The sequence below is a fragment of the Enoplosus armatus genome, chromosome 9, assembly GCF_043641665.1.
Source record: "Enoplosus armatus isolate fEnoArm2 chromosome 9, fEnoArm2.hap1, whole genome shotgun sequence".
NCBI classification, from domain to species: domain Eukaryota; kingdom Metazoa; phylum Chordata; class Actinopteri; order Centrarchiformes; family Enoplosidae; genus Enoplosus; species Enoplosus armatus.
The window spans coordinates 5,718,292-5,732,483 of NC_092188.1; the positions used below are offsets into that span (position 1 = coordinate 5,718,292).

The window sequence follows — 14,192 nt, forward strand, 5'->3', positions numbered from 1 at the left end:
CTAGGGAACTAGGAAAAATATAAATATACAGTACCTTGCCATGCATGCATAATATGAACTTGTTTATATCAGTTGGACAAGCCAGATGATTAGATGATTAGCACCATGAATACGACTGGGGTCATCAAAAAGGCTGTGTTTTTATACCACTCTTGTTCTGGTTGGAACCAGTTCCAATTAGCTGCAGTTATTAATACACACCCCAAAAATAGTTACATATAAACATACTAATAATTATCATAAGAAACTCATAATTATGAAATACTGAGTCATGATAACATACACAATCATAGTTATGGCAAACTGTCTCAAAACTATGACTTTGTTTCTCATAATTATGATCATAATTATTACCTCATAATTATGAGATACTCTCATGAGAAAGTTAAGACTATTTCATAATTAGGATTTTAGCACGCGATTAACATTACAGGGGGAGGTGGGGAATTAAGTATTCACTGTAATCTAAGTCATTTTTTCGGGACATCATTTTAACAATTCGGAAATTACAGGATATGGTCTGTAATAGACACGGACATCCAGCAGGAAAAAAGCCAAAAGAGAGATCCAAGAGCCTCCCCAGTGGGCGCAGGGGGGCTGAAGGTGAGGCAAAGTTTCTGCGTGAGGTGAATTTGAGTCAAAAATCGCACTCCTAGTCATAACTCAAATTTTAACACATATTGATATCATTCAATGTGACCTACACTTCATGATAATACAATTATCTGCGACGTCCATTGTGAATAAACGTCCATAAATCAGAAAAGACGCTTCAGAACTTGCCTGAGAATCATCACATTTTTGCGTTTTCTTCAGTATCAAAGTAATCCAGTCATAGTTGTCTACACATCAATGGGTACAATGCAAACAGGAGCTGCTCTTAGCTATTTCGGCATACTTTTAATGGTGCCAATTTGCCAAAATGTAAACAAAAAGGCCTGTAGGCTCAAAAGACAATACCTGTACTTAGCGGGTAAATCGCTGACCAGCGCAGCTTGTCAAATCACCCCGCGTCTGCTACAGAAATAAATCCAGTAATAATTATGAAATAAGTCATAATTCTGAGGAAAAAAACACTTGGGTGGTGATTATGTTTTGATTTTGAGGTAGCAGAAACCAACAAATCCTCCACAGTGTTACCACTAATGTGTTTGTAATTGTTTTGTACTAAGACCCCGTTAATAAATACAGTGCTGCGCAGTGAGGAGCGACACCGTGACCCGGTCTCAGCCAGAGAGTGCGGACCTCCTCCCTTCTCGCTCGCGCTGCTCCAACCAGGTATGACCGATGACGCCAGCAAGGTGACACCCACCTCTCCTACTCTGCTCCCGGTGTGTTGCAACGCGACTCCAGCTCAGTTCCCGGTGGAGATTTTTCTTGTAAGGAACTTGTTACACTTCCATTGTTTTGCGTGACTTCGCCTCATTTATGATGAGGCGACGATGAAGATTTCTTCCTCGCTTGACGGACTTTAACTTTTGTCACGTTCAGCGCGTGAAGCCCGGAGGACTCAAACGTAAGACCGCGCTCCAAAATGCTTCATGTGAAAGCTAATTGTGTGTTTGAGAAGCCAGTGTTAAATCCGGACTGAAGTGAAGTGAGGGCGGTGGAAGCTCACGGTGATATTCTTCCTGCATGTTGAAACATTGCAGCTCCACTTTCACGGGCGGACGTTACTTTCACATTGAGTCGCTGCACTTCAGTCGCTTAAAATAGCTTCGGATAGAAGATAGTTGAACTGTTTTCCACGGCGCGATGAACTGTTTCCCTTTTGGAAACATGCCGCTTGCTGTTTGTGGTTCCCGAAAAAAAAAGATCACTGCCTTTTTAAATAGTTGTTTTCAAACAGCCGAAGGTCATGGATACAGGCAATTTATCACGTTTATGCTTTTAATTCATGGTTTCAGCATGCAAAAAGCATATTTACACCTTAAATGAATGTGCTAAAGTTGCCCTTTTTGGTCTAAAATGGGTTAAAATGATTGGAGAATGCGTCATATTTGATTTAAAAACAATTGCAGACGTCCTGTGAGGGGCGAAAGGCTCATGGAGAGACTGAATGTTTCACAGAAAGTTTCATTCATCGACAGTCTGACTGACTTCACTGTCAGCGTGGCTCAAGGTCGACGTGTCCCGCCCTGTGGGAAGCTACTGTAAACACATAGCAGCTGTGAGCTGCAATAAAACGGCCAAAACATCCATGCAGAGGAGGGACAAAACTACATCATCAGTGAAAGCACCAGGGGGACACTTAATATGTCAAAGTGGTTAGATTAGATGGCTCCAATCTAACTTTCGCTGACCTGTTTAATGTGAAGAAAGCTGGAAAATGAAGGCAGCTGTTAAGCTACAAGCCATGTTGACTTTAATTAAGAAACTTCTCTGTATGGCGTCTTTCCTATAATGAATATGGTGACGATAAAGTAGGCTGCAAACCAGTGGTTCTCAACATGAGGGTCGGGACCCACCAAAGGGGTCACAAGATGAATCTGCGGGGTCACTTTTCTGACTTGCCATTATTCGAACAGTTGAACTGCTCATGACTTGTAGACATATTAAACTTCTGATGAGAAGCTGCTTTGTTTTAGGGCTCAATCGACCAATTCTTTTGTTGATTAGTTCTTTGTTGTATAGACCAGATGTCTTGTTTTGTCCAGAAAACCCAAAGATATTCAGTTACCCATCATAAAAGAAGAAAATATTCACATTTGAGAAGATAGAACCTTTTTTTTTGCCTAAGAGAATTACTTGAATTTTTTTGAATTGGTTTTTAACCAATAAATCAGCCTGTTGAAGCTGGTTTTCTTTGTCTTCTATGATAGTAAATTAAATTTTTTTGACTGTTAATTTGACAAACATGATGAATACAATGAAAACTTGGGGGGAAAAAAATTCTAACTTTAATGACCTGCTAGTATTCAAAATTTACAGTCAGCTTGACCTATTGCATGCCCTCTTGACCTATCAGTAGACTATGCTAACGAATAAAAACGGACGCTAGTGAGCAAAGCTGATCTGATCCGATAATCACGACACCAAAGTATCTGAGAATCAGCGTGTGAAAGCATTTTGGGTTCTACACCGTAAATGGAAAAACTACAAACAAAGATGGAGAAAAAGCAGCTGCCTTACTCATCAAAGATAACTAAAATGAGGATTTACCTGCTAGCTTACCATCGGGAGGCACCAGAAACGAGTACAATCAAGTGTACAACCACAGGACGCATAGTGCAGGATAATGACACCACATGGGAAAATATATAAAGACTATACTGACCACAAAGAGAGAAGTCTAAACACTAAATCTAATTTTGAGTGGAATTCAGTTTCTTGTTTCTTGTTTCATATGACCTCCTTGTGGGTTCCTGACTCCCAGGTTGGGAACCGCTGCCGTAAATGAACCCCTGTTTTTTCTGCTTCACAGAGAATTCCCAACATCTATCGGACAACGAGGGGGAGTAGTATCAACCCTCTGTCCACAATGTCTTGTAGAGGTAAAAATGACTTGTGCCGAATATGTGGCGGAGGTCTCCAGGGAAACCAAAGGCGATGGCTGTTTGGAGGACACAATAAGAAGATTGGTCATCCTCAGACCCCGACAGGGTCCCTGAGAGGAGGAAGCCTGTCCCGGTCCTCGCTGAGCAGCCCCTGGGGTGAGTCTGGAGCATAAAGAAATAAAGTTTTTGGTCACATTCTGTATGTCTGTTTAAGAGTCTGAAGTAAACTTTCTTTTACCGTTCACAGGCAGCACCTTATCCCTGGGTTCCTCAGTGTCTCTCTCCAAGTCTCAGAGCTCCCTGAGCTCCCTGTCCAAGGGAACGGATCTGCTTTCTGTGTTGACTCACATACTGGGGCAGTCGGTACCACGGGGCAGCGGGCAGGGGGAGTTTGTGTGTGGCAAATGCGTGAGTGTCCTCGAGCGGGTGTTCAAGTTCGACTCGGTGATAGCCAGGGTGAGGGTGCTTTCGTCCGAGAGGCTTCAGAAGATGATACAGGAGAGGGACAAGATCAGACAGTGGGTGCGCCAAAACTACCACCAGAGACACCCACAGGACTTCCAGAGCAGGGGCAGCACCAGCGAGGAGGATGGAGAGGCGGAGAAGGAGGGCTACAGGGAGATGCTCAAAGAGAATATGGCACTCTCAGAGTACGAGTGCTGGTCCGAGAAGTGGGACACGTGTCCGTATTTTATAAGAACGGGTAAAAGATGCAGCAAGGGCAAAGGATGTGAAGGCTGCGATTCCTTAAGGGTGTCCGACTCGGATTATGAGTCTGTTTGTGGGGTTCCTCGTCGCTTGCCTTTCCAACCCTTCTCCCCGTTGGCGTTGTCACGGGACAAATCCCAGAGTATGCCCCTCCACTGGCAGAGGGTCCCATCCATCAGCTCCAGCCTGTCTTCACTGGCGGGGTCCTGTGTCTCCTTACAAGCGTCTTCCCGCACCGAGTCCATTCAGTCTCTGGACTCTCTTGATGGCAACGACCCGTTTGACTCACCAGGCGTTCAGTCAGCCAACTTTGTTCTGAAGGAGCTGAGATGCATCGAAGGGAAGTCTGTCAGTTCGCCATCAGGGAGTAGGATCCCAGTTCTGGGCAGGAAGGACGGGAGGTACTCAGGAAAAGTTGGAGAGATGGCGTCACCCTCAGTGAACAGGGTGCTAAACTTTGGAGATGTGGAGAATGGAGGAGGTGAAATGGATGAAGAGGACGGGGATGTGCTAACAGAGCTGAGGGACGAGTTCATGCCTCTTCATCGAGAGGTGAGTGTTTTCACAGAGTGCGCCATAGACTATTGTACCGTATTTATATATGAATGGAAGAACTCTGACCAGATGCTGTGTGTGCTAGTGGCTGTAAATATTGACATGGTGTGCTGCAATAGGTAATCCGGGAGCAACTGAGGCCAATCCAGCAATCCAACAAGATTAAAACAACACATTTCACCTATGTTTTTACCAAATGATACCACAACCCATGTTTACTATGAAATCACATGTTATTTCAGAGCATTACTGGCAGGGTTCACCACGCTGTCAGGCACCTGCGAGGCCAGCTGGACAAAGCTGCGTCCCGCATCAGGAGCCTGGAGGCTGAGCTGAAACATGGGAAGAGCAAACCAACTGAAGTCAACGGATCAGAAGACTGGGCCCCTGTAAGTATTCAGTTTGTTCTCTCACACGCTGCATTTGAGGCAGACAATTATGTGTGAAAAGAGTAGTTTGTCATTTTGGGAAGTATATTTGCTTTCTTGCCAGCCAGTTAGCTTAGCTTAGCATAAAGACTGGAAACGGGGGGAAACTGCTAGCCTGGTTCTTTCCAGAGGTAACACAATCCGCCTAATAGCACCTCTAAAGCTCACTAATTAAAGGTTAAGAGTTGCTGGTAGGTGGATTGTTTCACTTTCAGACACAGCCAGGCGAGCTGTTTCCAGTCTTTATGCTAAGCTAAGCTGTTAGCTGTAGCTTTATATTTGATGAAAAGATAAGAGAGTGGTATCAATTCATGTATAAACTCAATAATAATCTAAAAAATAAGATCAATAAAAGTGGAGATTTAACTGAGATATCAGTTATTATGTTGGTATTTTTTTACCTGCTGTCATAAGAGATGATTGCCTCTAAGCTTTTTTACACAAGAAAAACAGGTTTATTATGCAGTGCAACGCTGCACAGAAGCACCTCAGTCACATGTCCAAACAGCTCCATAAACCACTCGGTGAATGTTGACTGAGCACAAATATAGCGTTGTGAAAGGAATGGAGGGTGGGTGCACTGTGTTTTGTGCCTGGGGAAGGGTGTGCCCACAGTTCCTCCTTTACAGGTGCAGATAAACACACACACACACAGCCTCTCTCAGGAATCTTCCCTGACCAGTGGAGTTTGCCCCGGGCTCTGTAGTCTTATGATAGACGATATCGTTAAAAGGCCTCTCGGCTGTTGAGTCCACATGACCTGATCTCTGTCAGAACGAGGGCCGCTGTGTTCACATGACGAGTTTAATATTAGAGAGAATGAGAAATTTGAGTAGCAGCAGGTTTAAACATTAGATGTGTTCTGTACATGTACAAATAAATATTTTATCAAAGAACTGTCAAACTGACTGACCTGAATCACCATTGTCACTGACCAAATCAGTCGACCAAGAGCACCTTTGTCAGCTCAGCTGTTATTCACAGGACATTACTTCCTCTTTAGAAGCTTATTAAAATACCATGAAAGCCACAGAAACAATCATAATGTGATAACTCGTCGTAAATAATATACTGCTGAGCTATTAACCTTATGCACAGTGTTTATAGGCTGGTTTTGTACTGAACTGAACGTACTACTGAACTGAGGACAGTCAGAATTAGCACTGAGTGTCATGACTTTGGAAGTTGAACAGTTCACTTACTGTTGTGTATATACATTTGAGAAGCTGAAACCAGAGAACGATTTAAGTTTTTGCTCGAAGAATGTCTGACAGATTAATCGATTATCTAAATAGTTACTGATTAATCAATGAATCAATCAGTGGAAAACTAACCAACTAATTGGATCAGCTCTAATGTTAATATTCCACTAATTAAAAAAGTATTGTTTTATCGGTAGCGAAGCTTGGGTATTGTATTAGCACAAACATTGAAAAACTTTAAATGAAACCCAGTAGAGTTGCAACTATTTTTATAATCAATTAATTAAGTTTCAAGCAAAGATCCTTTGCAACATTTGATGGTCTTAGGTTTTCAAATTTGTTGCTTTTTTTGGTCTTATATATTTTTTAAATTTGATGATGTCACCTTGTGTTTTTCACTGTCTTCTGGTGTTTTACAGACCAAACAATTAATCAAGAAAATAATCAGATGAATTGACAGTGAAAATAATAGTTAGTTGCAGCCCTAAAACCCAGCTCTTATGATCTAGAGTATATATTACTCAAATTGTTTCATTAACACCACAGTTTGATCTACTGCTCTGACTTTTTAAAAGAAACTATTGTCATTTGTTTTCCTCTTTCCCCCAGTTGGTCCAGGAGGAGGGTGGCAGTTCCCTGCTGCAGAGCCTCGGTCACTCCCTGCACAGCCGGGAGCGTCTGATCCAGGTGGGTGAGGTGATGAGGGGAGACAGGACTCAGTCATGCACACTGCAGTTGGATCTTCTGCTGCTGCCGGGGCTCTGGCTCAAAGCTCACTGGAATGTTGTTTGTCTTTGAAGTCGCTGTACGCCCTTAAAGTGGCAGCGCCAAAACTGCATTCACTTTTGTCTGTTCACCACATTGTACCGGTGACACTGAAGTATGTTTCCTTTAGCTTTGATCATGACTGCACTTATTTTTAGCCGCTTGTTACGTTGATGCTTTACAGCAGGATTTTTATTGGGCTGTTGTACTCAGTGTTAGTCACTCTGGACGTGATAGCTAAATGGCTAATGGCTAGATGACCAAAAGCTTTCTTATCTGAACCAAAGGGTGCTTGAATGGATTACAGCCTATCAATAAGTGACTCTATAACAAAGTCCCCGTTGCTCTTTTACCTGTGCTGTCCAGTGGTGGTTTTATATGGTATATTATTTGTGAAATATGTGACGAGAGTTAGATGAGAAGATCAATCCCACACTCATATTGAAATGTGAAGCCACAGCCAGCAGCTTGTTAGCTTAGCATAAGGACTGGAAACAGGGGAAACGGCTAGCCTGGCTCTTTCGTAACGTAACAAAAACACAATATGACATGTTAATTAGAGGTGTTGGTAGACTGATTTTGTTAGCTTTTCACAAAGCAAGCTATAGCTGTTTCCCCCTGTCTTGGTGCTAAGCTAAGCTAACGAGCAGTTGGCTGTAGCTTCATATCTACCATACAGATATGAAAGTAGCATCAATCTTCTCATCTAACTTTCTCCAAGAATGTGAACAAGCATGTTTCCCAAAATGTCAAATCTAGATTTAGATCAACAACTCTGCCTTTTCTGAACTCGCACAGTGAGTCTTGATTTTAAAGAGATTTTAGTTTCAGGGTGAGTAGATAAGTAATGAATGTGGCTGCCTGTAGATTTACGACGGCACTGTCTGATATTTTCATACATATCAGCTTGGCTTGTATATGAACACGTGGCTCGAGTTATTATGACCCTTTGTATTGATTCATGCTCCATAAACTTTGAAAAATCCTGTTGTCCTGCTGTTCAATGAGTGCGTTGTGCCATTTTGCACTAAGCAGACAGATGTTTCCTCTCCTCCAGGAGTGTATGGGTCTGATCAGAAGACTGTGTGTGGAGGAGGGAGCAGGGACCGAGCTGGCCAACAAGCTGACTGAGAAACTAACTGAGAATCTGAAGGAAACTCTCTCTAACAACAAGGTCAGAGCAGACACTGTCCTTTTCTATCCTGACTATTGACATTAAGTGATTAAGATGTTTATAAGATGTTTATGTATATATATTAGTGCAATACATATATATATGTATGCATATATGTATGCATACATACACATACATTGCTACTGTATATATTTTTTTCACTTAAATATTGTAAATGTGTATTTTTCTATTTTTTCTCTTTTGTACATATTTTTATATTAGTCGATTTATCTTTATGTAATATAAAGTATTTCTGATTCTGATTCTGATAATAAAACGCGTATTACCTACTCACTGAAGCATAGTAGTTATCTGCATGAGCGGACAGACCTTTTCTGATAGTCATCAGACTCAGTCGTCCTGTCCCTGAAGGCTTCTGTATGAGCAGCACTGGTCTTGTGATGGGTATTTTTTTTCTACCTCAGGCCTGCAGGAAGTTGTACCAGTCTAGCAGTAGCATATCAGTGATTTCCTCTGGCTCTGTGGAAATGTTATGTCTGAAATTACAAACTGTGTTTTGAGTTATCTCTGTTGTTTCTCTCATAGTTTTAGTCAATGAAAACTTTTTTTTTTTTCAGTTCGGTTTGGCTATAAAACACAGCCTACATAATGCAACACCACCACCTTACAAATTGGCTTATTATAGCTAAAAAACGTTTTGTTAACCTACCTCAATTTCTTTGTGGTGAGCCTTAATGCGCAGTGCAGGAACCACAACTGCTGCATTGGGAAAAAAAACAAACAGTCTATAATATTTTATCTCCTCTATTTTGTCAATGAAAATAAAAAGAGTAAAGTTCGGGAAATAAATTGAAAATGTACCTATAGCCTACCCCTTTTAATGCACCTGAAAGTACAGCAATGTAGGGCTGCAACTAACAATTATTTTCATTATCGATTAATCTGATGATTATTTTCTCTTTTGGTTTATAAATTAGTGAAAAATGGCAGTTTTAATTTCCCTTAGCCCAAGGTGATGTGTCTTCTTTTGTCGGGGGAATGGTCCAAAACTATAAAATATCCAGTTTACGTTGATAGTAGACAGAGAAAAGCATCAAATCCTCACACTGGGAATTTGTGCTTGGAAGATGATTATTTGATTGTAAAATAGTTTTTCAAATTTTTCTGTCTAACGATAAATCGACTAATTGTTTCAGCTCTACAGACGTATTTAAATCTAACATGTAATATGTAACATGATTGGTGATCTGCAGGCTGCCCTGCACACTTTGAGGTCCGAAATGATTGAGAAAGAGGAGGGCATGGAGAAAGAGCTTGAGGCTCTGAGGAAGGCCGGAAGAGACAGAGAGAGAGACCTCGACACACTCAACACCGTGCTGCAGTGCAACCAGGATGTTATCAACGTGAGAACACGCGCAAACATTAGAAACCAGGGATGGAACTGCATGCATTGTGGTTCAAAACACACACACACACACACACACACACACACACACACAGTCTTATTACATTCAGGCACTGTGTACATTTGTACTTCAGTTGCACAGTTCACTCTACATGTACTTTTAAGTTTTATTTAGATAGACCTCCATTTATGTCCTTGCTCCAGGACATGCGAGTAGCTCTGGGGGAGAAGGAGCGACTGCTGAAGGAGATGGAGAAAGAGAGGGAGATGTGGAGACAAAGGGACCGGGCCCTCACTACTGTCCTGCAGGAGAAGGAGGCTCTGATACACTACCTCAAAGAGGAGCGGCAGAAAGATGCACAGGTAATATATAAGAACACAAGGTATTTTCTGCTTTTCAAAGACAACATTTAGGTGAATCATAAGCATTCTGTTGCAGATTTCTGGTGGGTTAATGTTAATGTGCTGGCTGCTGTGCATTCTGTATTTATCCACATAAATATATCGGCTTGGGAGAAGATTCTTCTAACAGCTGCACTATGACTGGGGTATAAAGTGACACAAGTGTTCATTTAACTTAATGAGAAGCCTGTTCTGCAGTCCTCAGTCCTTCTGGCCTCAGATGAGGTTTGTCCTCAGTGGCCAACAGGAAACTTTTACTCACAACGTGTCATTTTTCTCCTGGCTCTCTCTGACTCTGTGATTGGTCAGGGGTTGGCAAAGGGCGGGGCTGAGCTGGCAGCCCTGTTGGAGGACAGAGAGGGAAACAGCGCCATCTTGTGCAACGAGGTCACCAAACTCACAACAGCCCTGCAGGAATACCAGGACATGGTGCAGGTGAGACATCAGCATGAGGAGAAGCACATTAAAGGGAAAACTGAAAAACAAAAAGCTGTTTACATATTCTGAGAATGACTTTTCCTTTTTTCACCTTCCACTTCTTGATTTTAAACAGACATTGATAATTTACACTTTGATATTAGAGAGCTGAAGATGTGATGCAAAACAAAACGTTGATTGAGTAGCCAGAAAAATAAGCAACTATTTTGATAATCGATTAATTGTTTCAGTAATTTTTTAAGCAAAAAAATGACAAACATTTTCTGGCTCCAGCTTCTCAAATAAGATTTGCTGCTTTTCTTTGTCAGATATCACTTTAAACTGAATATTGTTTGGGTTTGGAGACATTTTGACATTTCACAGCCTAAACGATTAATCAATCAATCAATCATTAATCAATAATGAAAATGATTGTAAGTTGCTGCCTATTGTGGGGTAGCAAACCAAAATATACGCTACAATCGTAATGTTTTTACAATTTGGTTTTTGTATAGATTAAAGAAACTTTAATCAGACAGACACTTCAATCTTTAATGGACAGAGCCAGGCTAGATGTTTCCCCCTGTTTCCTGTCTTTATGCTAAGCTATGCTAAGCTAAGCTAAGCAGCTTCTGGCTGTAGCTTCATGAGAGTTGTATTAATCTTCTCATCTAACTCTAGCAAATAAGCCCAAAATGTAGGAACTATTTTTTTAACTGAGATTAATCTTGCTTAACAATGGCAACAAAAATGTGCAGCAGCTCAGAACAGCAGGGAAAACATATTGCCAGTGGAAATGAAGACCAATAAACTATACAGAAAATCAAATCGCACAACATAACACAAGGTGGTGTGAGGTGAGAGGGACCCTCCAAACCTCCAGGATGGGGCAGGTCTTATAACCACACAACCAAGAACCTGCAACACTGAAGGACAACACACAACACATCAACAACAAATCTCAGCCTGTCTAACTGTCCTTCTGCTTTTTCACCAGAGTCAGCAGGAGAATCACAGTCAGGCGGTGTCTTCTCTGACAGCTCAACTCCGAGACACTCGGCAGGAGCTGAGGGAGAAGGAGAAGGAGAAAAAGGAGGCCGATAGAGCCTGGCAGAACAACAGAGAGGACAGGGAGAGAGAGGAGAGGAAACTGAGGCACAGCCTGGAGAAGAGAGACAAACTCATAGAGGTAAAGTGCAGGAATCTGCTGCTTATTGTCTCTTATAGTCGAACGTCTGTGTGTGTTTGGTCCTGTGCATGTCGACAAGGAACACACCATCCATGTTAGTTTAACACCAGTGTTTATATACTGTAGTAAACTCTTTTGGACCATCAACTCTTGAGTGAATAAATAACTCCCAAACACACATTTTCTTTATTGGAAATATCAAATAGCAGAAATGTATGTATTATATCTCCACCCATCACAACCCTTCCATGTTCAAAGTATAAAATGATTATACTGCAACGATTAGTCAATTTATTGATTAGAGCAGATCGACAGAAAATTAATTGGAAACTATTTTGATAGCTAATCGCAAAATGCAAAATGGTTGATCTTTGGACTGTTGGTCATAGAAAACAAGATGTTTTGAAGACGTCAACTTGGACTCTAAGAAATTATGATGGGCATTTTTGTTTTGTTTTCTGATGTTTTATAGAGACAACAATTAACCCAAAACATTATTGGCACCTAAATCGATTATGAAATCGATTATTGCTGCCCTACACATCTCCCTCGCCACAGAAATATTTCATTTCAAGTTCATACTAAATATGATGAATACTAAATATGCCTAAATTCACTCCAATAAAAAGCTACGTTATGAAGGCAGAGAATATCTCAGTCTGGCATCTGTCACGGGTCCAAAAAACAAAGTACAAATGTTGTCATGCCAGTTTGGTTTTTGGTCCATCTTCTGTTGTGACATCACAGTGTGACACTTTGACGTACCACACGCTGGCTGTACTCTATTTAAGTTCACTTTTAGGCAGCTGTTGTTATAATAATGATATAATTGCTACTGAAAGCAAATACTGTAGGAAGACAACAAAAGAAGACAAAAGAGCAAGAAGCAAAAATACACCCTGAATACACACACTTGGCAATTTGTAGCCCGTTTCTTTTTCTACAATATAAACCTTAAGCATTCCCAAACATCAGTGCCAGATGTCAGATCCTCTGAGTCAAGGGTTGATGGCTTTTTATATACTTGCAGTTACCAAGAAAAATATATTGTAGAAAACAGAGATTTTAATTTCTTACCAGCAGTAGCCTCTGTAGACCATAATGCAGTGCAGCCGCAAGACGTATTTTGATTAGAGTGAGAAGGTAATTCTAAAAAATGTAGGGAATTAAAGTACAAAACTTCCTCGCCTACTTCTAACTGAATAAAACAAGAGAAAAGTAGGTCACACTTAAAGGATAAGTCGGGGATATTATGTATTTGTCTTATTGTCATCAAGTAAACAAAAATCATTCAATTGATCCTGCTAACAAGTTTTTTCGTGTGAAATGTGTAACAACATCGCTTTTCTAGCATGTGTTATAATCTGAGCTTCATTATGAATACTGACTGAGACTTATTTTGTTTTTTCTTCCAATATAGCAAATCCTGTTGGATGCAGAGGAGCGGGACCATCTGTTCAGAGAGCTGCAGCAGAACCTGCAGAACAAACATGAACCTCTGACCGCCATCAAACACACACTGTGATAGAGGATCACTGGCAAGATGCAAACTAACTGCACAGAGACGGATGATTACTTTTGCACTTTCTGCACCACCTTATTGCCTCTTCATATTTATCGTGGTGTTAATTAAGTCTATTTATATTTATCTCTCTACTTTTTTTGAGGTTTGCATTTGCAGACCTGCCCTGTTCTGGCATGGGCTGAAGGAAAGTTTCATTTTCCTCAATTACTACTAAACTCTCTGGAGTGAATCAGTAATTTCAGATTTAGAGAGTTAGACAGAGCCTGATGGATTTCATTATGGAGCGATATCAGGTCTAGCTCCTTTATAGCTGGATGTTTAATACTTGATTTAAAATCAACAGATTACTGTATTTAGTTGATTTTTTTGAATGTAATGGGTCTAATGGTTAGGCAGTGATTAGATTTAATTTCATGCAGTGTGATTGTTGCTGTTACAAACATTTCTGAATGGTATTGTTAGTGGATCTAACATTTGTGTGCGATTTGGGTACAATATTGCTTTAAATCTAAATTTGTTGTCTCTGTTCTATGAAGGTCTTTGCAGTTGTGTCTTTATTGTGTTTGTCTTTTTACTTTCTCAGTACAGATCTGCCAAGTGGTTGTTTACAGTGCTAGCCTTGCACTTGAGGAGGGGAATACCTAGGACCAAAATAATATTTTTTAACTGCATTCATTTTCATTTTCTGCTTTTATATGTCTCATTTTGGAACTATTTTCAGTTATCTTCCCTGTTTACATGTCTTGTATTGTTAGTCTGGGACATTTTCTTTATTTTAGCTCAAGAGAATTAAACACTCTGATCCAAATTACTTATGTCTACGGATGCAAATTATTTCATTAACCATCATGCATGCATTGGAGGGACTTTTACCCCATCCTGTATTCCCATTTCATAATTTAATGCATCTTCAATGTTAGTTAAGATACACACATATAGGTTTATGTTATGACCACAACTTCTA

General features: G+C 40.7%; 1 protein-coding gene and 1 long non-coding RNA gene across 2 annotated transcripts; both read left to right on the forward strand.

The window, feature by feature from the left end:
- Positions 1 to 1,376: 1,376 nt before the first annotated feature.
- On the forward strand, positions 1,377 to 3,785 carry LOC139289687 (uncharacterized). Its single transcript, XR_011597480.1, has 3 exons — positions 1,377 to 1,516; positions 3,425 to 3,653; positions 3,745 to 3,785. It is a non-coding gene; the product is annotated as an uncharacterized lncRNA (long non-coding RNA).
- Positions 3,786 to 3,986: 201 nt separating this feature from the next.
- LOC139290092 (putative leucine-rich repeat-containing protein DDB_G0290503) lies at positions 3,987 to 14,007 on the forward strand. Its single transcript, XM_070911787.1, has 9 exons — positions 3,987 to 4,757; positions 5,003 to 5,149; positions 7,000 to 7,077; positions 8,213 to 8,329; positions 9,544 to 9,693; positions 9,900 to 10,058; positions 10,407 to 10,532; positions 11,512 to 11,703; positions 13,124 to 14,007. Exons 1-9 carry the CDS (start codon positions 3,987 to 3,989, stop codon positions 13,226 to 13,228), a joined length of 1,845 nt encoding a protein of 614 aa, XP_070767888.1. The 3' UTR covers positions 13,229 to 14,007.
- The last annotated feature ends 185 nt before the right edge of the window (positions 14,008 to 14,192 follow it).

Coding starts and splice junctions, on each gene's coding strand:
- LOC139290092 (XM_070911787.1), top strand. CDS start 3,987: ATGATACAGGAGAGGGACAAGATCAGACAGTGGGTGCGCCAAAACTAC. Junction 5,150..6,999: donor GATCAGAAGACTGGGCCCCT/GTAAGTATTCAG, acceptor TCTTTCCCCCAG/TTGGTCCAGGAGGAGGGTGG. Junction 7,078..8,212: donor GCCGGGAGCGTCTGATCCAG/GTGGGTGAGGTG, acceptor CCTCTCCTCCAG/GAGTGTATGGGTCTGATCAG.